This window comes from Theropithecus gelada, chromosome 1 (genome assembly GCF_003255815.1).
Source record: "Theropithecus gelada isolate Dixy chromosome 1, Tgel_1.0, whole genome shotgun sequence".
NCBI lineage: Eukaryota > Metazoa > Chordata > Mammalia > Primates > Cercopithecidae > Theropithecus > Theropithecus gelada.
In genome coordinates this window covers 49,997,643-50,023,289 of record NC_037668.1, presented here as the reverse complement: position 1 = coordinate 50,023,289, position 25,647 = coordinate 49,997,643, and the positions used below count along the sequence as shown (strand labels likewise).

The 25,647-nt window shown below is 42.0% G+C and overlaps 1 protein-coding gene across 3 annotated transcripts in view; it reads right to left on the bottom strand.

Moving 5' to 3' along the window:
* Positions 1-25,647, bottom strand: part of ZBTB40 (zinc finger and BTB domain containing 40) — an 80,343-nt gene that overhangs the window by 18,089 nt on the left and 36,607 nt on the right. For 2 of the 3 annotated variants that reach the window (XM_025357658.1, XM_025357651.1), the window contains 10 exons: positions 22,627-23,388; positions 21,738-21,871; positions 11,267-11,459; positions 10,510-10,652; positions 6,329-6,521; positions 4,442-4,578; positions 3,843-4,044; positions 3,343-3,476; positions 1,231-1,399; positions 473-931 (listed from right to left, as the gene is read on the bottom strand). In XM_025357658.1, the coding sequence (XP_025213443.1) occupies positions 473-931; positions 1,231-1,399; positions 3,343-3,476; positions 3,843-4,044; positions 4,442-4,578; positions 6,329-6,521; positions 10,510-10,652; positions 11,267-11,459; positions 21,738-21,871; positions 22,627-23,323 (2,461 nt within the window). In that variant the 5' untranslated portion in view covers positions 23,324-23,388. The remainder of the gene's footprint in view (positions 1-472; positions 932-1,230; positions 1,400-3,342; positions 3,477-3,842; positions 4,045-4,441; positions 4,579-6,328; positions 6,522-10,509; positions 10,653-11,266; positions 11,460-21,737; positions 21,872-22,626; positions 23,389-25,647) is intronic. The other variant, XM_025357666.1, reaches the window with a different exon arrangement.

Sequence of the window (25,647 nt, the reverse complement as noted above, 5' to 3'; positions counted from 1 at the left end):
TTTCACTAGGTTTATACAAATTCTAGGACAAGGGAAAACCATTCTGACTATACATCCCATGATTTCCATGACTCTTGTTTGTTACCAAGAAACAAGTGGCACATGGAAACATGAGCCAGGTATTAAGCAGCTGGTTATCACTGTAAACAGTAAGAGCTCCAAGTTATTGTGTGCTCACTCTATTACAGGCAGTGCACTGGTGTTTAGCTCTGTTACCTTAAGCCTTCATAACAATCCAACAAAGTAAGCGGCATCAGGGTGCTGCTTTAATAGATTTGGGGAAATCAAAGCTAAGGGGGCTGATTCCAAAGCCCATGCTCTTCTCAAAATATTACCCTGCATCTGTAGGAACCTGCTCTCCTTTCTAAGCCCACCCACAGCCCTCACTGCACACAACAAAGGGCAAGGCCTGAAATCCAAACTATAAAACCCACAGTTATCATCCTCTGTTCCTTTGCCTTCTTGAACGTACCTGAGGCATGGGCAAATTCTCTCCCACAGAGGTCACATGTCACTGGAAGCCTCTTCTTCTTCTTCTTGGGTGCGTCGGGCTCTCCACCTGCACCATGGGCCTCCAGCTGATGTTTGTCCAGCTCTTTCTTGGAATCCTTGGTCTCCCTGCACTCCTTACACTGCACCTGTTTGCTCTTCGCCACCCGGCAGCGCTTCATGTGCACCTTCAGGCGGCAGTAGAAATGGAAGCTTTTGTCGCAGGCCTTACAGACGAAGCTCTTCTTGGCAGGGTCTGGGGAGGCAGAAGCCTCTTTCTCTTGCCGTCCTGGCAAGGAACCAGTCTCTCCTTGATCGTTCTGTTCCCCAGGCTGGCTGTCTTCTTTGGCTGCCTGTTCATCTTCTTTGTTGTTGGCTTCAAGGTGAAATTTATTACTCACCCTCCACGTTTCCTTCTCTCCATCTTTCTTAGTAAGGACACCTGCATCAGACAGACAGCTCGTGGCTCTGCAAACTCTGTTTCTATTTTGCAAAGGAGACTAAAGACTACTTGAGATCCTCAAAACACTCTGAAGTAATATCATTGTCCTCTTTACTTTCCAATAAACACAAAGAACATTTTCCCTCTATGTCTCATGACTTTTTTAGGTATTGAGAGCGTATAAAATGAATACGTAACTTAAGGTTGTGATAAACTCTGATATGAACTGCTGCCTCTTTCTTCAGGAAACAACCAGGGGTGCTGACAGGAACCCCCTTCCCACCCGGCCCGTTCCTTACCAAGGTACGCTAACTCCTGCATGACAGGCTGCAGGCCTGGAAAAGATTTGTGGACACTGCACAGGAGGTGGCATATTTCAATGGCCGAGACTGATTTTTCCACGGCTCTACTCAGCACTGCTCTCAGGGAAGCTTCAGGGCTGGCTGTCTCAGAGGAAATGCTCAGAATCTAAATGAATACCAGGAGACAAAGGTGTGGGGTTAATCTCAGCAGATTTTCTCCATGGTTTTCAACTTAAAAAAAAAAAAAAGCTAATCCCAGGAAGGCACTGCTCTATTTATAAGCAGTTTATACATCGCCTTGTGATAAATGTAGTGGACAGCTCTGTTTGCCAAAGAACAGGAAAACTAACAAAACAAAACAGAAAAAGAAGCATGTATCCAGATAAATGTGCAAATACAAAGAAGATATATGCAGGGAAGCATAAAGCATTTTCTATAAGAAATAGCTTATCAGCAACTAGGAGTCTCCCAAAGACCTTTTCTGGATTTTAATACTAAAAGCTTGAAAAGCTATAGGATTTGGTCATCGGTGTGTCTGTCTTGAAAATCAGAGTAAGTTTTCATCATATATAATTGTCTCAATGTCTGGAAGTAATTCTGCATGATCAGTGGCTTCATATTTTTAGATACTTAGATATACCCATTTAAACGTCATTTTCTTTCACAAAGAAACTCAGCGTTTTAAAGGAGGTTCAAATGGAAGCTTTAAAGAGGCCAAGAATATTATTTCAAAGCCGTCGTCCTCTTTCAGAATGTTAGAGCTATCAGCAGAAAGAGTCGGTACACTGAGAAAATAAAGCTAAACCATCCACAGATGGCCAAATGGAATTTTCATTTTGGAAGATATTTTATTTCTGCTCTTTTCAAGTCTATCTAAATAAACCTGATGTCCCTGGAGGCAGGCATGAGACTAATTAGTGAGGCTAAAACTGATCAACTACAGAAACCCCATTTCTGAAGTTGTGGCATGCTGGAGAGAGTCTAACAGATGAATCTTTCCTCTGAAGCCCCACAGAAATGTGTGCCATTTTCTTCCCAGCTGAGTCAGACCAACATGTGGCTGTCACCTGCACGGAGAGAGTCAGAAACCTGCCCTTCTGCACACCGTCCACACCTACGGAATCAACAGGGCACTACATTTGAATCTGTAGTTTAACGTCATGTTCCTTTCTTGTTCTTCCCCATTCAAGATGCACATGATCCTGGGCTGGACACCCATGAGTTCCCCCAGTCCCCACCTGGTATTCCTGGGATGCTGGCCACATTGTGTGAGGCCTTACAGAAAATGAGCTGGCATTTTTTGCTACCCCATATGGGCAAAAGCTTTGTTCTATCTATGTTTATCTTGGCTCTTTATAGAAGCCAGAATAAAACATGTAATAAGACCAGTTTTACTTTCCTTCATCTGAGAGAAGCTGCTTCTTAGAACAGGTAAGAGAATAGTATCATGGCTCCAGGGGATACCAGGTTTAGACAAATGGAATAAATTGGTTTGAGTCATAGGAACCCGGGTTCAAATCCTGACATCATCTCCTCCCTGCTGGAGCATTTTAGACAGGTAGCTTAACCCCTTGGGGCCTGAGAACCCTTGTCTATAAAATGTGGTAACATCACCTGCCATGTAGAGCTGGAAGGATTAAAAGAGCAAACGTGTTAGGAAGCATTAGCCTAGCACGGGGTACAGATATTGGTTCCAGCCAGGCATGGTGGCTCACGCCTGTAATCCTAGCACTTTGGGGAAGCTGAAGTGGATGAATTACTTGAGGCCAGGAGTTCCAGACCAGCCTGGCCAACATGGCGAAACCTTGTCTCCACTAAAAATACAAAAAATTAGCAGGACATGGTGGTGCACACCTGTAATCTCAGCTACTTGGGAGGCTGAGGCAGGAGAATTGCTTGAACCCGGAAGGCAGAGGTTGCCATGAGCCAAGATCGTGCCACTGCACTGCAGCCTGGGTGACAGAGCGAGACTCTGTCTCAAAAGCGAAAAAGAAAAAAAAAAGAAGGAAAACAACCCAACCAGATATTGGTTCCTCCCTGAGGAATGAAGACAGTCCCAGGCAACAACTGTAAAACTCTCCAGCATTTTGCTTTTTATTCCCACCACACCTCTTTCACAGTCTCTGCCAGGTGCTCCTCCTCCGAGGTAAAGAGCTTGCACTCAGTCTTCTGTTGGATGGCCTCCAAGATCAAGTGGTTATGCTTCAGGATTGTTTCTAAAGTGGCACGTTCTGGGGTGGTCACTGAAAAAAAGGGGGATCAAAAACTCATTAGTCAAACAGTGAGCACCGTTTTTTCCTTCACCCTTCCTCCACTCAATTCTTCATAATGAAAACACATTTCCCCTATCTCCTGTCTGAGGCTGGCAGCGGGGAAAATGGCAAACGCACTGTAATCAGAGTATAATAACGAATGTAAGTTTAAGATAATTACTGCATCTATTTTTTAAAAGGTTTACAAACTCTTGTGTCCTTGAACGAAAATGCCAGTCCTTACTTCTAATAGTAGGGATGTGGGTGACTACTCTAAGAGAGCTCTTCCTATTTTCTAGGAAGCCTGACAGCCATCTCTAGTGGGGGCAAAACCCCTCCAGAGGTCAGGTAACTTACCTGCCCGGAAGAAAGCGTCGGCACCAGGCTCCCTTTGTATTTCCTCCATGAGCAGGTCCAATGGGCAGGTCTTTGTCTCCCGAACCACCAGCAGCAGTTGCCAAACGGCTGTGGCAGAGAGAGTCTGCTTTTCTAGAACTGCTGATATCAGGGAATTGAAACCACCTGAACCAGAGTCACGTTTCACAAGCTTCTCCATGACCTTCAAGATGTAACACAAATGCTCACGTAAGAGACTCTCCAGCCACTGGCCAAGCTGCAGAGCTGCAAGTCTAGGTATTGGGTTACAGTGAACATGTTTGGGGAAGGAGTTTTTCAACATCCTCACCTCTCTCAATCTGAGAGATTTCTTATACATGTCAAGGTTCTTCATTTGTCCTTTTGAATGCCTTTCCTTATTACCACAGAAATTAGAACTATTCTATTTGTTACTCCACCTTAGAAACTGAGTTACCTTCTATTTCTCCTCCACTTAGCAATTCTCAACATGGCTACATATGTAATATTTACAGAAAATATAAATGTATGTGTGGGTGTTCATATTTTTTCCTTCTTTCTCATTTTACCCTCCCCTCCCTCTGTTTCTCTCCCTCTCTTACCTCTCTTTCTCCAGGGGCTAAACTTGTCATGTGTGAGATCATCTTTAATAAAATCTGGTTGTCTGTGAAAATCTCAGAGAGGTTTTCGTGATAGCGTCTCAATAGCTCAGTCCCATAATCATCAGGGCTTGGTTGGACTGTAAGGATATTAGCAAAACAATAATGTTTGATGCAACAAAACCTTCTACAGAAGACTCCAGGATACTACCAATGAGAGAGGAAGACAGCAATCAGCACAACAGCTCAGTGTCCTCTACAGAGCCCTGGCTTGGGGCCTCATATGTTCAGAGCTCCTCTGCCTACCCTTAATCGCTTGGTGCTTCAGGGTCATAAAGCCATTAACACTTTGAAAGTCAGTGCCTGGTGGTAGGAGCTAGCAATTGCTCACCAGGGGGGTAATTAGAAGGCTGTACTTGTAAGAGACTCAGATGCGCAGATTCAACGGGGGTGCTTGTCAAGCCTGAGGTAGAGGATCCGTGTGGCGATCCTAAAGATAAGCACGAATCAAGGCTGTGTGTGTGAAGCTGACCCATGGTTTTTCTACTTAGGTGCCCTTTGGGCCAATTTGTTAGGTTCTCTAAGAGGTCATATTTACTTGAAAGTTAAGAAACATTGAAACGATCAGGCATTTCTCTTAGCTTTGCAGATATTTAAAAATGTACTCTCTTCTTTAGCTCAGTAACTCCACTTCTGGAAATCCAACCTTAAGAAATTATCTGAAGGTCTTTGTCTATGTACAAAGGCAACTGTCAAAGCATAATCTGTGCTGATGATGACAGTGAACATAACAACTAATATTTACTGAGTGCCCATGTGCCAGGCACTGTGCTAAATGTTTAACATGTATTATACTAGTCACACAAAAACGAATGTGATAGGTACCACTCTTACCCCATTTTACACAGCAAATGAGATTCAGAAAGGTTAAGTCACTTGCTCAGGGTATTACAGCCACAGAATGGTGAGGTGAGGCTGCAGTCCCAGGTAGTCCTGACACTAACGCCTACAGTCCTAACCATTACGCTACATGTGCTCTGAAATAAGGGCATGAATAATACACCATACACGTCCTTATGATGGAAAACTACACAGCCTTCAACAGCTAGGATTGTGGGGAGTTTTTCTGAACTGTGGAAAAGAATACTGCTGTAATGTTACTTGGGGGAACCATAAAATTATACAATATGATAGTATCTTAATATTATAAAAATGATAGATAAAATATGTCAAGGTGTTAATATAGGCATGCTTGAGTGGTAGAATTTTAAATGGTTTTCTACCTTATATTTGGAATTGTCCAAGTTTGTATAAATACATACTACTTTTATAGGCTAGGGACAAATATCCTTTTTCTGAAAACCATCTGAGTCCTAAATGCTCTGGGACAGGGAAGAGTTGGCTTAAATTGGATTGTCTTTCTAAGGCATAAGATATGGACTCATTTCCCCAAGCTGAACAGACACCAGAGTAGTGAGTTCTGGGGACTGCTGGAAGCAGAGAGCACTCGAGCAGAAAAGGGGCGATCGAGATTCGAGGCTTTGCTGCTCCTATTTGTGAATATGGTTGACAGCGTGCTGAGCCTTATGAGCACATTTGCTCCTGTGGCTCTCACAGGTGATCCTGGACAGCCCTGGGAAAGCCACATGTTAATAAGTCCTGAGCCACAGGAACACCATGAGGGAGCTTAACCGAGAAGAGTCACTCTCAGATTTCAGATCTTAACTCCAGAGAGATCGAGAATTACTGATGTATGACAGCTAGTTTCTATACTGCAATGACATTTCTTAACATTATCTTATCTCCCCAGCATGGAGCCAAAAGGGTGTTTCAAGCTATAATTTTCTGGAAGAGTTGTTCCAGTCCAGAGAGTCAACAATTAACTAATACCTGTGGCGCCTGGCAAAGTGGCTAATTTCTGCAACTTCTCTAGCAGAAGGCCCAGGTTTGGGAAAGTCATCTTCACAGCCTGGAGGAGTTTTACCAAACTCTCAGCAGTCAGGGTCTTCTCTTCAGTCATTCTGTGCAACAAATTTTCTATTGTCTCCTTGGGTGTTCTGCCCTCACAGCAATTCAGAATCACCTGCAGTGCCAAGCAATCAACCAGACACCGGTTACTGGCAATTCAACATTTATCTGACACACCACTGGAAAACCTAGCAAGACAGCATCACAAGATGCCCGATCTCCAAGTCCTCCTCTGTTGGTCTCCAGCATTATTTTTTTTCCATAGTTTCTTCCTTATTTTGTTTCAATAAAAATCTAAAATATTTTCCAAACAAATAACTGTGAAAATCTTCCTTTCTCAATTGCAGGTCTGTGTATATGCTCTGCCTCCAACAGCTTGCATTTTGTGGAAACATTCCTAAACTAGGTCTACATGACACAGCAAGTAACCTGCCTCTAACCTGGTTCTTTAGATGTGGCTTGTTTGGACACTAAGATTGAGAAACACAGATTGACAATTAACATGGTTTAATGTTTTTTGGTATTTTTTCAGTAAAGTTCATAATATTAGCATAGGTTATAATTTCATAGGTTGTAATTCCATTGTTTTACTTTACTTGCATAGTAATCTGAATACTCAGATAATCTGTACATTAGTCTGTGGACTCCAAAATATTAGATTTAAAGTGCCTTTCTGGATTATTTTTCTTGTGGATTCCTCATTATCCATTCCTCTCATTCTCAAGAGCCACATACATCAGCTCCAGTCATAATTCAGCAATTCCACTCCTTTGTCCTTCCTTGGTGTGCTAGAGGATTTTGAGTCAAAAGGGCACAGAACTCTAGCAAAAGGATGAAAATAAAACACGTGACAGATATTTTACAGATATTTTTATATTACAATAGAACTATTTCTTAATGGACTACGGCATAATATGCATAGCTTAGCTCTTATGGAACTGATAAAGCAGGGGATTATTTCAATACATGTAATCTACAGATTCACAGGGACTGAATTTTGAGCTTTCCTTTGGGAAAATGTCAGCTCCTAGTCATGGTAGTATGCCAGAGGCTGCCATTATCAAATTAACTTCCATTTTAAAATAATGAATTTAGCTTTAAAACCAAATTGGTTTTATATATATGAAAGGAATATATACATAATAAATCAAGCTGTCATATTCTTTGTCAGTGCAGAATATAGTCATCCTCTTTCAGGTCTAATATATAGATTTCTACTAAATAAATCATAATTTAAAAATAAGAGCTTGTATCTAAACATCATACTGATTTCAGAGCTAAATCTTGGTTCCTAAGCAATAATCTGATACATAAAGAGGCAGCCAGACACCGGTAAGAGTAAGCACAGGCTTTAAATCCAGACAGACCTAGTTCAAATTGCAGTTCTAGTATTTATTGCCTGTGTGACCTTGGGCAAGTTATTTAATTCTTCAAGCCTTATTTTCCTCACTTGAAAAAGAAGATAATACCAACTCTTGCACAGTTGTTACTGTAAAATGAAGGTGCTGTTTGTATGGCTTTGCCTAACTCCTAGGACATATGTGATCTTTAAGAAATGACTATGTTATTGATACGATTAGGGAGAAGTACTCATAGGGGTTAAGAGAGTATGTTTTGATTAGAAGTCTAGTTCTTATTACCAGCCCCAAACAGCTGTGTCTTTGGGTGAGCTGCTTCACCTCCTGTGTTCTGTTTCTTCATCTTTAAAATAAGGGTAATATCCATGATGTCATAAAGTTGCTATGAAGGCAAAACTCAGTAATGTTTAAAAAGTCCTCAGCACATTGCCTGGCACACAATAAGCAATAAATAAATGACAGCTATAGTAATTACCTTTTTTTTTCTGTTTCCAGTCCTTATGTAAATATGTTCCTGGTTACTGCTTCTTAGAAAACCCAACATATTTATAAAGGCCATGGCATCCATTATTAGCATGGTTTCTAACCAGAAAAAAAGTTGGAAAAGGCCTGGGTACACATTCCACACGATGTCAAAATACTGTGGCTATTCAATCAACATTCACCTCTCCACTCCCACTTTATAGTATGCTTCAGCTTTCATGAGAAGGAATCACTTAACGAAGGTCTGGTGGAACCCCAATCTTAAGAAGTGTTTTTGTGATTTATAACTAATTTAAGCACTTCTGCTTCAGCTTTCTCTTTCAAGTAAACTGAAAGTGACAGAAGAAAATGACAGTGTGGTCTATCTTGCTGCAGAGAATGAGGCTGAGTTTGGACTCTATCTATAAATGCTGTTTTACCAAGATAATGAAACAGTTCAAAGGACACATTCAATCTAGCTAATAAGAAAAAGGTTTGAATGAGTAATCCAATGAAATCGCTAAAGAGGGAATCAGGAACTTCTAGAGCTATAAGCAACTTACTTAAATTGAGTGTCTGAAATCACACTTAATTGAAAGACTAAGGAGAAAAGATAGAAGTTTAATCTTTGTATATTTTATTTCTCTAAGAAGTTCAAAGGACTTAAAATTTTAAAAACAAATCACAAAATGTAATTCTGAGATTAAAGGTTGTTCCCTTTGTGTGTGTGTGTGTGTGTGTGCATGCACACATGTGCAACATAAGATCACTGAGAAAAATAAAATTGAGGATCTAGTCGTCACTGTAAATTCAGGGCTTAGCCATTATACCAGTGGCTTCTAAACGTTTTCTCTCCTGAACACTTAAGTCACTTCCCACAGTTTTAGGAACTGATGCCACAAAAGTACTCTATCCCTATTCCTTCTTCCCAGATATAAAAGTATTTTTAGCACAAAGTTGAAATCAATAACACCAACAAACATAGTTATCTAGTTGCCTTGAGAAGTCATGCCAGCAGTTTTATGAGGATTTTAGTAGCTAGCTGGTGGGAGAGTAAATTGGTACAACCTTCCTGAAGGGCAATTTGGCAATATGTATCAAACACTTGAAAATTTTTATACTCTCGATTCCAAAATTCCACTTCTTAGAGAGTATAGTAAGGGAATAATTTCAGAGGTATGGAAAGATTTATGTGCAAGAATGTTTTTCACAACATCACTTATAATAGCAAAAACAAAAAAAAAAAAAAAAAGGACACTAATGCCCAATGATAAAGAATTAATGAATTATGGAATGTCCATTAGATAGGCTACAAAATCCATATTATAGGCATAGACATGTATTAAGATATTAAGTAAAAAGTCAAGTTAGAAAACCATATGTTCTGTATAACGCCATCCTGGGATGACTCAAATAAGAAAGAGGGGAACACGGCCGGATGCGGTGGCTCACGGCTATAATCCCAGCACTTTGGGAGGCCGAGGCGGGCGGATCACGAGGTCAAGAGATCGAGACCATCCTAGCTAACACGGTGAAACCCCGTCTCTACTAAAAATACAAAAAAATAGCTGGGCGTTGTGGTGGGCAGCCTGTAGTCCCAGTTACTTGGGAGGCTGAGGCAGGAGAATGGCGTGAACCCGGGAGGCAGAGCTTGCAGTGAGCCAAGATCGTGCCACCGCACTCCAGCCTGGGAGACAGAGCAAGACTCCGCCTCAGAAAAAAAAAAAAAAGAGGGGAACACATGCTTCAGGAGTTAGCAGTGTCATCGCTGAGTGGTGAAATGTGAATTTTTTCTTTTTGATTGCTTTCCCCATTTTCTACATATTCCAAATGTACAGTACATTTCTATAAAGAGGAAAGGTGTCATAATAATTACAAAATTTCCTTAACATTTTAACTCGATACAGTTTACAGTAAAAATTGATAGAGTCAGAGCAAGAATAGCATATATCCATCTGTCCATCTGTCCGTCCAACCATCCATCCGTCCATCTGTCCACCTGTCCACCTGTCCATCCATCCACCCACCCATCCATCCATCCATCCATCCACCCACCCACCCACCCACCCACCTATCCATTTTCCTTATGGCTCCATGTGCAAGGCCTTCAGCAAGCTACTGTGAGGAAAGCGACAGGATACGAAACAAGCACCTCAACTTCAAGGTGCTTACTATGCAGTATGTATTAAAATACTGCAAGTATAAAATGCTATGTGCCACAAAAGAATTTTTTTAAGTGCTATATGAATTCAGGAGGAGGGAGGAGACACTTGACACAGTTACCCTTTTTTCAGTGCCAGTCAGGAATTCCTCCTTGGCTGTTTCCAGGAACTCCATAATAGGTCTCAGCTGTGTTACACACTGTATCAGGTCCTCTTTGTGTTCTAGTAACAGAACAGACAAGGTCTTTCCCTCCTCTGTGCTCCCTGGGGGAGAAAGAGTTAGAAACACACAAGAGAAGCTAGTCAATTTGAAGAAAATGACAGCATGGTTTGTCAAGAGAGATCTAACAGAATAGTAAAGTGATTTTCAGCTTATTCTGAGCACCTGAATGCAGATTCTCTTTTACAGAGGAAAATACTTTATTATTCTGTTTAAACTCTATGAAAGGAAAAATGTTTCATTTATCTGTCGAAACACAAAGCTGCAGAGCCAGCCAGAGGTTAACTTCTGGTTGGCAAGGCCACTGCTTTGTACCTAACCCAAATGAGAGAAGCTTCAGCCTTAAAGTGCTGTCAGCGAACCAGTCCACCCTGGGTACTCAAGTCATTGATTTGAATGTGTGGCTTTTTGAAGGGCAGGAGAACATTGATGATATTCTCCAACTTCAAGGTGTCAGACTAGTTAACTGTGGGATAGAAATGGAGACTCAAATTTAGTTGGTGTATATTTAACATGCAGCTTCTGGAATTTACATGTGAAACTTATGTGAAAACCACTTAATAACTAAGCCACCAAAGAAACGCATCACTGGAACAAACTTTATAGCATCATCCCAAAATAAAACCCTGCCATTCCAATCCATAGGATCTTCTCCTACCTTTTGGCTGCACTGTGTCTACATCTTCTGGCTTCCTGTCTAACAGTGCTGTTTTTACTGCAGGATTAGAATCTTGGTACAGCCTCAACAGGGACACAACAGTCTGAACATCCAGGCTCCCCTCTCTTACTTTACCCAGGATTCTCTGGAATGCTGAATGTCCTCCTTCACCCTCGAGACACTTCACTACAGTCTATGGAACAAAAGTACCCAGAAAGATAGATTAGTGAACCACAAGAACCATCCACTCCCTGCATCTGGCAAACAAGGCCCTCAACAGTTTGATTCCTGCCAGCTTCTCCTGTAGCTCCTCATCCACTGCACTTTCTTCCCCAGTGGCAGTTCCAACAAGACCCGCGATCCCATGCTCCTACCCCTGTCTTCTGGAGGACTCCAATTCCACGACTCCATGCTCGAACCTTGCTCAGGGGTTACCTCTGCTGGGAGGCCTTTCCTGGCCACAGGCCCTACCTCCTCTTCACTGCTTTTTAATTTGACATTTGTCATACTATATTATAATTATTACATTTTTTCTCCTACTAGACTTCTTGAAGACACGAATTATGCTGTTCTGTATCCTTGTATCTTCAGCAAATAGCACAGCCTGGCACACAGTAGGGGCTCAGTGAATTTTTAATAAACTTACTGCACTTCTTACCTAATTATACCTTTCTGAATCTGGCATTTTAAGTATTTCATGGGCAAGGATGTCTGAATTTAAATCTAATGAACTGTCATTTTATTATTTGAGAATGCAATTAAAATCTCACAATTTAGGAAAAAAGAATACCTTAAATCATTTACATTATAAATGACAGACTATTTAAAAAGACATGGGGCTTATTAATTTTAGATATAGTCGGTAACAATTAAGGCTAACAATGTGTTGGCTTGTAGTTGCCAGCTGTAAGAACATATGACTCACATGTTAATTACGCCGTGTGAATGACTGCTTTCAGCCTGAAGGGGCTTCACAGCTTCTTCCCCTAACCAACGTTTATATAACGGGCCTTGCCTCTGGCTTTGTGCCACTTGACCTTTCGGTGGCATTTGGCAGTGCCTCTGTATCACAATTCTCTTCTGATTTCAGCAGCACTGAAGTATGTGGGATAAGAACTTGCCTTCCTGACCACTCCTTTTCAGCCTTTCACACTGGTTCTTCTTCCAAATCCGTAACCATTAACAGCACCTAAGACTGGTCTCAATCTTTTATTTTTTTTCTCCTTTTATATGCTCCCTTTTGAAAAGCTCTCACATGTATCGCTTTAACTATCACCTTTATGCAAACCACTCTGAAAAGCAGCTCTAACCCTGCACTGTTTCAATCCAGAGCTGCCACATGGTTTCTGCTGGACACACCTTATCCTCCCTCCAGAGGTCTCAGGGGCGCATATAAAACCAAAGTCATCATCTTGACTCTTCTAGACCCTTCTAAGACATCAACAACCCCAGTGGCAAAATAAACAAAATTAGTATTCCTTTCTTTGGTCTGACAGAACATCTCTCATGCAAATACGAGGAAGGTCAATTGGAAGGTAGGATTCATATTTCTATTCTAGCAATAATTAATTTACTTGAAAAAATCTGATAACCAAAACTGAATTTCGTGTGTACAGTCATATGTAGAGTCTTTATATTTCTACTTGACAAAGCTACCATCTACCTTTGATTTTTTTTAGTGTCAAGATTATAAAACAGAAAAATTTTCTCACCAGAGTCTTTAGAGAGCAAAAGGTTAGTTTTCTACATACACACAGTCTCCCCACTACACTAAAGGAGCTCACGAATACTGTACCAACACAGCAAAATTTAGCTAGACAGCTGTTATTACCAATTCTGGTAGTAAGTATATGTTTAAGATTTTTATTTAGAGAGATTTTATCTTTCTCCTCTCCTCCCAAGTAGAAATTATAAACGAGTTACACCTTGTGTTTCTTGGCTTTGCTTTAGCTTGCTTCCTAATCACAGGATGTCTGTATAAAAAAGCTACATTAAACTTTAAAAGTTTCCTGTGTTTTTCAGTCATCTCCAAAAGTACACAGAGAGAAAACACAGTTTAATAATCCACATCAACATATCATTAGCGTAAGAAACTTCTGAGAACCTAAGGTAACTCATCTTGTATTTAAAAAATAATAAACAAGAAATGAAGATGTCAGTTGAATGCTTAATCCCCTTTGGCTAAATTAAATCAACTTTTCATGCTTTTGTTAGTTGGCTTGAAATCTCTTTAAAACGCCTTCTCACCGACAGCAGTAGGGACCCCAAGGCAGGCAGCATCTAAAATGGATCCTAATGATACCTGACTCTGGATATTCATGCTGTTGGATTGAACCTCATGACTTGCTTCTAAGAAGGAGAATATGGTAAAAGTTACAGGATGCTACTTTTGAGATCAGGCTAGTTTGACTTCCATCTTGCCTGTGCTTTCTCTCTCTGCCCTTGCTCTGTGAGATGCAAGCTGCCATGTTGTGAGCTGCCCTATGGAGACACCCAGGTGGCAAAGAACTGATGTCTCCAGCCAACAGTCAGGGAGTAAGCTTGGAAGTGGATCTTCTGAAGCCTGCCAACAGCCATGAGAGTGGGCCTAGAAAAAGATACTCCCTGGGCTGAGCCTTGAGATGCAGCCCTGGCTGACACCTTGACTGCAGCCTGCGAGTGGCTGAGCCAGAGGATTCAGATGAGCTGTACCTGGATTCCTCACCCACGGGAACTGTGGTAATAAATGTTTGTTGTTTGAAGCTGCTAGATTTTAGAACAATTTGTGATACAGCACTGGATAACTAATACAGAGCCACTTGCTGCTAATACCCTCAGTAAACATGTTTCTTTCTTTTTATTTTCCCTTTCCTTCCTGCCTGCCTTTTGTGCATCTCAATTAATACAGCATACAGCTATCTCATTCTAGCCTAGGCCAGGCTTTTTTTTTTCCACCTGAAACTCTCCGAATATCCCAAATCCACATCTCTCAGTATCCAATTTGTCTGGCATTATCATTTGAGCCAGTGGGGAAGAGAAGCTTTCATCAATGGTGGCATCTGATACGCTTCTCATTATCCTCTCTGCTGTCTCCCTCTTTGCAGAACTACTCAGCAGTGAAATTAAAACATTTGTTCACTTCATTGCTCAACAGTGATGCTAGGGCGGCCATCTGGGAAGAGAAGCAGGGGTGGGCTGATGAAAGGGCCAGGAGAGGGCAGTTAGCTGCATGGACAGCCCTGCTCTCTCTGCTCTTTCTTTCAGAACCTACTGGGGACCTACACCCATGCCAGCACTACAGCAGTTACTCCATCAGCCCCCTAAAGCTGCCTAGGGCTCCACAGTGGAATAAGCAAGCAAGCCCTTTTCTGCAACAGTTTTTCTGCCTAAACAGAAGGGTATTAGGATATTAGGATAGGCAGGGGTTCGTCAATTACTATCATGTAACAGAACTCCAAAAGCTGACCAAAACAGAGTTCTGTTGAAAGGGCTAAGTTCTTTAACCATACATTTGGAACTAACTCTTAATTCTCAGGGGTAAAGGTACTTCAATAAATTCATGTTAATGCACGGTCACAGAAGTAATCTAAGTACTTTGCCTATGAGTGAAATGTAGGTAAATATATTTCAAGATGAGACCATTTCTTTTCCTCTATAAGTGAAAAACCATTTAATCTTTCCCTTAACTCAAGCCTTTTAACTGAGTTGACTTATTTACCCCAATTGTTTGCCTACTGCCTTCAGATCTGTTTGAGTTATACTATATTCTTGTTCACTCAGGCCTCTGTTGACTGCTGAGGGCTGGGTGATGGCAATAATGATAGAGACTATAATCGCTCCACATCATCCCGGACACCGTGCCATCTACCTTCCTCCTCCTCACACCAGGCCTGGGAGACGTTACTACTACTATTTTAGATGAACTTCAAGGAGGTTAAGTAACTTGCCTAAGGTCACAGGTCTAGTAAGGAGAGTAGCTGGCACCCCTTTCATCTAGTTCTACCTCCCGGATTTAAGCATAATCGAATCTATTTACACTGGGTTCTATTAGACTTACCAGAATCAATACCGCTTTGAACACTGGGTAGTATGTAGACAATTTGTATCACTTTTCTTGGTCTCAATGAATAGACTGGTATATAGTAGGTGCTCAATAAATGTTTAATTAAATAAAATTCCCTTGCCATAAAACCATTAGCCCTTCTATCCATGGCTGCACATCTTAGGCTTAATCATTAACAGAAAGGAAATTTGGAAAAACAACAACTTATTTTCACCTTTCATAGACCTGTAAAATGAATCTCATTAACTCACTCTCAAGAGGGCTACCCAACCCTTCAGTGAACAGAGCCCTCCAAACACAGATCTGCACTTGACAAACCTCCACAGCAGCGACACGGCTGAAAACACCAGATTCACATAGGAGAAGAGACGTGTTTGCCTTTGAAATAAAGTTGAAGGAGAAAAAAATGCTACTAGGTCTTCAGCTTTGGGAGTCTTCTAGATTTCTAGGTGAAGAGTCGATCAAAAAGCACAGAAATCAATAGTAGAAAAAGTTATCTCCTTATTCTAGTTGAAGACCCACTTTACTGTATACACAATTAATTAAAAGCAGAGACATGGCTAGGAATAAAGAAGGAAGACAATTCCAGCCTTCATCTTTCTCCCATGCTGGATGCTTCCTGCCCTCGACCATCAGGCTCCAAGTTCTTCAGCATTTGGATTCTTGGACTCACACCGGTGGTTTGCCAAGGGCTCTCCGGCCTCTGGCAAAAGACTGAAGGCTGCACTGCCGGTTTCCCTACTTTTAAGGTTTTGGGACTTGGACTGATCCACCACTGGCTTCCTTGCTCCCCAAGGCGCAGACGGCCTATCGTGGGACTTTACCTTGTGACTGTGTGCCACCTACCACGGCTTTGGCCACTTTCTGTTGGATTGCACCTGAAGTTAGAGCAGCTGCTGCCATTTCTGTCACCATGAGGGCAAGCCTTTCCGAAAGTGGAGGCCACAGAGAGGAAGCATTGCTGAGATGGGGAGAAAGAACCCAGGTCCTGATAATGGTGTTGCCATACCTGTACCCAGCCATGGCCAGAGCTATCTCTCCTTTCACACTATGAAGTCACAGAAGCCAACAAGTTAACTTTGCATAAGCCAGTTTGGACCAGTAGATTGCACACAGAAGGCGCTCAAAGGAATCCTAGAAGCCCGGAGCTGGAAAGGGTCCCCAGTTCAGCTGGTCTGGTGCTCCCTGCGGTACGTGAATGTGTTTACAGCATCTCCCTACAACTCTCTCTGATATTCCTATGTCTACCCTAATTTAGTTGTTTTAGTAACAACGTGGTGCCTCCCAGGCTACGTGGTGTCCTGGATGAGAACGGGATCTCTGATGCCTCCATGCTTCTGAGCACCGCCTGGTCTGCAGGGACCATGGGTGGTGTCTGAATCCCCAGTGAAATTCCCTGAGCCTCACAGTCCCAGTGGGGCTTGTCTGTCACTGAAGTGCAAGCCACGCTCAATCCCTGGGGATGCTGAGTGCCATTAATGGACACGTGATGCCAGCTAAATAAAAACAATTTTCAACCTCCAGAAAGTATCCCAGCCACTCATAAAATCATCCACTGTGTCTCACTGTATGCAAGTCTTGTTAGCTCCACGCTGTTCTCAATCTGTAGCATCTCTGCTGCCTGCATGTCGGGAGGCAGACACATGTCAGAAAATACAGATGAGAGAACTGGAAAATGCCAGTGCCAGCGCCCTGTCCAACCCCTACCGTGCCTTTGTTTTTACCCACATGAAAACTGGCACAGAGAGGCAAAACAACTTGCCTAAAGCCACAGAGCAAATAAGTGGCAGTGTCAAAACTTGTTAATGCTAATGTCCAGAAGAGTTAAATAAATGATTTCTAAAACATTAAAAAAAAAAAAAAAAAAAAAAAGGCTGGGCACGGTGGCTCACGCCCGTAATCCCAGCACTTTGGGAGGCTAAGGCGGATCACCTGAGGTCAGGAGTTCGTGACCAGCCTGAACAACATGGTGAAACCCTGTCTCTACCAAAAATACAAAAATTAGCCAGGCATGGTGGCGCGTGCCTGCAGTCCCAGCTACTCAGGAGGCTGAGGCAGGAGAATCACTTGAACCCGGGAGGGCGAGGCTGCAGTGAGCTGAGATTGCACCACTACACTCCAGCCTGGGCAACAGAGCAAGATTCAGTCTCAAAAACAAACAAACAAAAAACAAAAAACAAAAACCTAGCATAAAAACTGAAAAACAGTATGAGTCTGGCTCTAAATAAAAGTTTTACTCAGCTTGGCCAAAGGTCAGAAGTGACCTCTTAGGTCACTATCTGCTTTTCTCATGGGTAAGGGATATTACACTGATACAAAGACATGCAGAAGACATGTTCCCACTCCAGCACCCAAGAGATTTCTCTTTAATAAGTTTTGGCTTTGGTTTCTCACAATTCAAGTAGCCCAGCTTCTTCTCATGTTGCTGCAATCACCGCTCAGGGAATGGCTTTGCCACCTTTCATCATTGATCTCAGGAAATAAAACAATCGGGACACTAGTTCATGGTGTCCTCCCTAAACTCAATCCTGCCCAGGTGCACACCTCACAGCTGTGTTTCAGAAATGGAATGACACATCCAGGAGTAGACTATTTTTAATGTTAAGCTGTTCTCAAGTTATGATTAACCAAACAACGACCAATCACAGGACACCACTCAAAGCTCTTGGGGAGCTAAAAATGTACAAACAGAAAAACAAAATACCCCAAACTGTAAAATTGTACGGAAATGTGAAACAATGTTGTTCTAAGTGAACAGCTCTTAAATGCGCTCATTGCTGAAGCCTTATGGTGAAATCTGTAATTTGGCGACTCTTGTGCATACTTCCCCCAAAATAACCACACATGTGGCAGGATTTCTCTGCTGTCAAGATACTCTTTAAGGACAGGGATCAAGTCTTACTGAAGTTTCTCTGCCTAGCAAGCGGCTCAGTCTGGCACATATCAGTTGCTCAGTAAACATCCGCTAAATCAAAGGGTAAGCAAATGAGAAAAATGGGTATTCGGTGGCCTCTCATGCCACTGAAAGGTGCCAGCACAGACATTATGACATCTGCCATCACACACTAAGAGTTTTGCAAGCCATTCACTTCTCCAGCTATGCTTCTCAAAATGTAGTCTACAGGTTCCAAAACAGCAACCCATGGGGAGCCTGTTAAAGATGTAGATTCCCAAGTTCTACCACAACCTAAGAATCAGACACTATGGAAATGAGTTCTAGAGGTGCTTTGTAACAAGCATCTCAGATGATTTTTCTATACATTGCTAGAGACTGATTGCTTCATTCTAGATACTACCCCTGCAGTACAGGAAGCTACTTCCTCTGGAGACTGTTCTAGAAAGTGATTGCTTCAGACCAGACACTGCCCTTGAAGTTTAAGAAGCTACTTCCAAGTGGATGGTGGTACCTATCTGAAAGCATGCCTTACAAATTAAGCTTAAAGTAACAGCAAACCGGCCGGGCGTGGTGGCTCAAGCCTGTAATCCCAGCACTTTGGGAGGCCGAGACGGGCAGATCACGAGGTCAGGAGATCGAGACCATCCTGGCTAACACGGTGAAACCCCGTCTCTACAAAAATACAAAAAACTAGCCGGGCGAGGTGGCGGCGCCTGTAGTCCCAGCTACTTGGGAGGCTGAGGCAGGAGAATGGCGGAAACCTGGGAGGTGGAGCTTGCAGTGAGCTGAGATCGCGCCACTGCACTCCAGCCTGGGTGACAGAGCGAGACTCCGTCTCAAAAAAAAAAAAAGTAACAGCAAACCATCTCATGTGTCAGAGTAAATGGCCATGGCACCAGGATATTATAAGGCATTCAGTGAAAAGGCGGTTTCAAGGTCTATTAGGTCTAAAATACTGAGTTAATGTATAAACAAACAATAGCAGTTGTTCCCTACTGATCTCCTACCGAGTGTCTGGCATTTTACTATGAATTTTATTTAAATAATCATAATTCACAATGACCCCATGATGCAGGTGATAGTATCCCCATTTTACAAACAAGGACACTGAGGCTTATAAAGATGAAGCTGCCTAAAGTCACAATGCTAGTAAATAGTAGAGCTGGATAAATGAATTGTATATCCACACAATGCACATGACTCAGCAATAAGAAGGAATGAACACACAACAGTAGGGGCGTATCTCTGTAGAGTTCACAGAAAAAGAAAAAAGGGGGAAAAAAAAAAAAAAACCATGGATGAATCTCAAGATACTTACGCTGAATGAACGCCAGACAAAAAATACATACCATATGATTCCATTTATACAATACTCTAGAAAATACAAACTTATGTACAGTGACTGAAAGCAGACCAGCAGTTACCTGGGACGTGGGTAACTGGAAGGGGCAGGAGAGAGGGAGTACACACGGACACGAAGAAACTTTTGGGGGTGATGGAGATGTTTACCATCTTGACTGTGGTGATGGTTTCAGGGCATATACCAAAACTAATCACACTGTACAGTACACCTATGTACAGGTTACCGCATGTCAGTCATAGCTCAATAAGGCTGTCTGAAACAAACTATGAGACAGAGAGACAGAAGTAGAGGCCCAAGTACAAAGCAGCATCTCCCTAACTCTGTTTAATCTTATGTTCTTAAAGTATCTGTTCCCTTTTTCTTTCTGAAGTTCAAATATTTATTACGGACTGTAACAGAATAGGCTTTAAAAACAGCCACCAAGTGATTTGCAGAGCTCCTACTCTGATCTCTAAAACTGAGGAAGAAATAATATAAGCCTATAATGATCACGAATAGCAAATCAGTGTTCATTTAAAGGACCATTAATGATATTGCCATCAAAAAATTAGAACAAGAAATGGAAAAAAAGAAAGAAATGTTGAACGAATGCATGTATAACAGACATTTCTTGACCACCTGTTATATGCCACATACTTTTAGGTACCAATGTTAAAAAAAATGCATAAGACACAGTTCACCTAAGTATAAAGGTGACACTAATAACTTGAGTATTGCTGATCTAAGGAATAACGTTACTCCTCTGTAGCCAAAGTGGAGAGGAAGCCTTAAGAGAAAATGAAGAGGTGTGTCTAGAAGTTATCAAGGTAACAAACTAATGACAAAAAATGATGGATTGAACAGTTAAGAGAACATGCAAGTGCAAAAATATAAAACCATAATGTCCTTCAGCATAATCAGTACAAAGAGTACCAAGGATTTATGACTTGAAACCTCCCAAAGAGAGTCATCAGGGTTAGCCCAGCCTTGTAACTAGCTTGTCTCCCAAGAAAACAATGTATAGCCAACTGTCAATTAACACAGCTAAAATAAATACTAGACCTTGAATTTGTTTTTTAAAAAAGTAACTTGCTATGAATCAGGAAAACATTTAATTATTAGAAGGCATGTATTACTTGGATTAATACAAAATTGCCTACAGCAACATGGGAGGATCGACCCACACTACCCCCTACCAATCAGAGGAGCAAGCCTGCTGGGACAGTGGCCTCTTGCTCTGCCAGTGGCCTCTCAGAATGGGGAAGCAGGGCTGGGAGAAAAGGGAAATAAATGGAATTCTAAATTGGTTGTGGAGTCGAATCCTGCAGGGTCAGGTGTGAAGAATCAAGTATTGAGAGATCACACAGGTAGGAAAGCGTCTCAACTGAGTTACTTAAAAAAGAGGTCAGCTAAGAAAGCATGATAGCCATTTGGCAGTTTTCTGTCAGGCGATTCCTAAACACTTATACATATATGCATCACTTTTACCCTGTTGGGAGGCAGTATAACTCAGTGTGTAAGGGAGCAGCTCTAAAGTCAGAATGCTGAGGTTTCAATTCTGGCTCAGGGTCATATGAGCTCTGTGACCTTCTCCAAATTACACCACCTCTTTGAGACAGTTTTCTCATGTATAAAACAGGACTTAACAATAATACCCACACTGATGATTTTTGTGAAAATTAAATGTGATAACACATATGCCAAGCTTAATACAGGAAGCATTCAATAAATGTTTACCATTACTGTTTTTATGTCTGAAAATGGCCACTGTTATTCCTAAATATTGGATGTATTTTACCAATAATTCATATATATAGTCCTTTTTGTTCATATTTTGAGTATCTATTGTTTTGTTTTAATTTGAATTGTTTAAGTCTCAGGTTTGGGGTTATACATGGCTACCTTCTTAAATTTATCTGTGATTAATCAGGAGGAAATTGTATGATCAGTTAAGTATCCTGGATCAAAACTGGTTAGAAGCTAGGATTCTCTTGGTGATCAAAATGTAACTTCATTTTGAAAGTATCTTGCCTAAGTACTTTTGCGAGACTGCCCTTTAGGGAATAAATTTTTAAAAATTAGAGTTTCAAAACATTGAAACCCTGGGCTATTTCTGCCCCATATGGAAAGTTAGTAAGGTATCCTGAGAACTCTAAACTAGCAAACAAGTACAAAAGTCAGAGGTACCTACCTCCTTCTGTGGACCTTTAATTTCTGAACACACTTCTAGTTTTTTTAAAACATCCTGGGTAACCATGAGTGCATCTGAGAAGACACCTTCATTTTCTAGAAGAAAATTCAGCTGGTAATGTTTCCTTTCACATGCTAAATGTGGAACAAAATAAAACAAATCAGAAATTCATTACTTGAAAAATTTTTTACAAGTTTCAGCTGTCTGAGCATCTTCAGGTCATATACTGCACCTAACTGATCTCTATCTAGCACATTAGTTATGAATAACAGACAACAGTATCTCTCACAGCTTCCTCCTTTGTGCTGGCCTCAGCCTGATTAAAATAGCAGATAATCAGCAGGGCGTGGTGGCTCATGCCTATAATCCTAGCACTTTGGGAGGCTGAGGCAGGTGGATCACAAGGTCAGGAGTTTGAGACCAGCCTGGCCAACATGGTGAAATCCCATCTCTACTAAAAATACAAAAAATTAGCTAGGCATGGTGGTGCATGCCTGTAATCCCAGCTACTTGGGAGGATGAAGCAGGAAAATCGCTTGAACTCGGGAGGCGGAGGTTGCAGTGAGCTGAGATCACGCCACTGCACTTCAGCCTGGGCAACAGAGCAAGACTCCGTCTCAAGAGAAAACAAAATAAAATAAAAAAAACAGATAATTATCGAAATGGTACATCATTATTCCAATACTGCTTTTCTTCTCTGTAGTTCATGTTTGGACTTTCAATGTTCAAAAACACAGACACTTTTAAAAGAAGAATGGCCCAGAATGGTATTGCACTGAATATTGGTTTTCTACCTAACAGTGGTCTTTGATAAATTTATTAATGAAACATTAAAACTGATAAAGATCATTAAAAACAGAAGGATGGATTATAAGACAATGACTGTTACCTGGTTCTGTGCTTGTCTCCTTTGCCTCACTAAAGGTTTGCACAACAGGGGAGGGGGAACAATCTGCAGCTGTGTTAGGAGTCTCCACTGGGGTCTCTGCATTCCTCTGGCTCTCCTGGGCCGTGGGAGAATTCACACTCATCTCTTGTGAAACTGCAAGGACTGCTTCCTCAGTCTCAGCTTTCACAGGGCCCCCTGGAGTGGCAGAAAGCTCTGGGGAAGAATGAGGCTCTCCAGCACCTTCGGATGAAAGGATTTCTACTTGAGGCTTCTCTGGTTCCTTTGTGGATGTCTCTGAGGATGGTGCAGAGACATCCCTTACCACCTGACCCTGAACAGAGCAGTTTACAAGGCTGGTCAGAAGATTTTTGCAGCTAACAGCCACATCAAACATCTGTAGACTGTCTGCTAAGGAGATGATTTTGGAGAAGTTGTGCTTGCCCACAGGTAGTTTGCCCGTGTACATCATTTCCAACAAGAGTGCAAACTCCTCGGGGCTCACCACAGATGCATCGATGGAGATGGTATCTGTGTTATCCAGCAGGGTTTTGAACAGGAGGCTGGCAGCAGCCAGGACAAGCTTGTGAGCCCTGAAGTAAATGGTACCAATGGAGATGGTGCAATCACAGAACTGCTGCTCCTTGCACAGAGTGTAGAGCTGCTGCAGCAGCTGCCGGCTGTAGTTGGGGAGCTCCATTGCGTCAACTCTGCCCCAAGAACTCTTCCTCTCCTCTCCTAGAGTCGGCTTCGGGGGGACAGGCCCTAGAGAAAATACCCACAAAATACAAGGTTAAAACTTCAAAAAACCATAGGGGAAAAAAGGCCTTGAATGAAATGCTAAATGAACAGAAAGGCATTTCACTCATTCATTCAACAAATGTTGCTTAACAGGGAGGGACGGTATGCCAGGTATACTAAATCAATAATGATCATTATGTGTTTAAACATATGAAAGAGACTGCGCATAATGCTTTGTATAGACAATCTCATTTGATTCTCACAATGACTCAGTGGAAAAGATATTATTTCCTCCCCAGTTTACAGATGAGATTGGAGCTTTGAAGGTCCCAGAGAATCACCCTAAGGAAAAACAGCCATCTCACTGACTTCAAAGCTCTAACTACACTACCATTCCTGCTCCCAAAGAGCTTTCAGCCACTTAGAGGAGATAAATATGTAGATGGAGACTTATAATACAATGTCCTTGGCTTATTCAGTCTAGCCCTAACAATGGACAGAGGTCATCATTCTCTTCCTCTGAAAACACATTTTTCACTTGGTTCTCCTTCTCACTCACTAGCCATGCCTTCCCAGACTCCTTGGTTGGGTCCTCTGTGTCAGTGCAGCCTTTAAAGCTTGGAGTGCTCGAGGACCCAGTCATGCCACCTCTTACCTTCCCTCTCTTCTGATTCCATAGCTTTGAAATGTCATCTAAATGCTGACAGCTTTCAGATTTATGTCTCTGGCTCAGACTGTTCCTCTGAACTCCTGATGTAGACCTCCAACTACCTACTCAACATCTCCAATTGGAACCTGGTTTCTGAAATGTAACATATCCAAAACTCTCCTGCCACTTTCCCACCTCACAGCAATTCTGTCCTTCTCGTTCTTCAGACTAAAACCAAGTCATCCTTGACTTTTGCTTTTTCTCATATGCTATATCCAATCCTTTATAAATCCTGTTGGCTCTACCTTCAAAACATATCCAAACTCCAACCGCTAATTTCCTTCACTGGCTCCTCTCTAGTCAGTCCAAGCTGCCATCATCTCTTACCTAGATTACTGCAGCAACCTCCTAATTAGCCTCCATGCTCCCCTACTGCTATCATCCTATCTTCGACCCAGTAGGCAGAGCAACCTACTCAACACACAGCCAGATCTTGCTGCTGCTTTGCACAAAAAGTCTTAAATGGCTTCCAGTCTTGGAGTAAAAGTCAAAGTTCTTACAATGGCCTAGCAAGCCTTTAATTGTGATCTAGCTGTCATCGGCTCCTAACCTCATCTTCTACCACTCACTCTCCCCCTCACCTGTTCTGCTCTGACAACTCCGCCTTCCTTGTTGACCTGGGAATATACTAAGCATGCCCTACGGTCTCTGCCTCAGGGCTGAGCATGCTTAGTATATCTGTGCGTGGCTGGCTGGCTTATTTCTACCAACCCTTTGCTCAGAGGCCATGTTAGCAGTAAGGCCTTCTTCCCTGACCATGTTTTTTCAACAAGCAACCTCCCCTCCAACCTCAGAACATCCCGCTCCTTCGTCTGCTTTGTTTTTCATCATAGCACTTATCGCCTACTGACATACTATATTTTTATTTGTTATTATCTATCGTCCTTCACTAGAATATAAACTCCATTAGGGTACGAACTTACTTTTATCATCTGCTGTATCCCAATGCTTAAAATTCTGCTTAAACAAATACTGTTGATAAGTTGGTAGAATGAATAAATAACTAAAAGGAAACATAATGATGGATTTGTACACAGAAACACAGTTTGGGGGACAGGGGAGTACAGGAGTTAGAGTAAAGCTTTGAGGGAATAACAGCTGACCTGTGTCTTAAAAGATACGGACACACAGATGAGGTAAAAAGAATGGGAGGAAAAGGCAATCCTGGCAGGGATGCCTGCATGAGGCACACAGATAAGAAAACATCCCGTGGTGGCAGGCAGGAGGATTAGGAGCTGAGATTATTACTGGAACATAAAGCAGGGAATAGGAGTGTTAAGAGATGAATCTGGAGAGGGAGGCAGGGGTGTTGGCCACAGAGGGATATATAGGCCATGATTACGAGCTTGGATTTCATCCTAAAAGCAATGAGCAGCCATTGAGGTGTTTGAAGGGCTTTAAGCAGCAAAGTCATGTGGTCAGATATGCATTTTAAATACACCACTTAAGTAACATGTGTACAGAATTTGAGGGGGATAATGCTGGAGACGGGCTCTATTATTGCAGGAGATCAGGAGAAAATCAATGAGGGCTTCAAGCAGGAGAACTGGTAATAGGAGAGAGCCAAAACACAT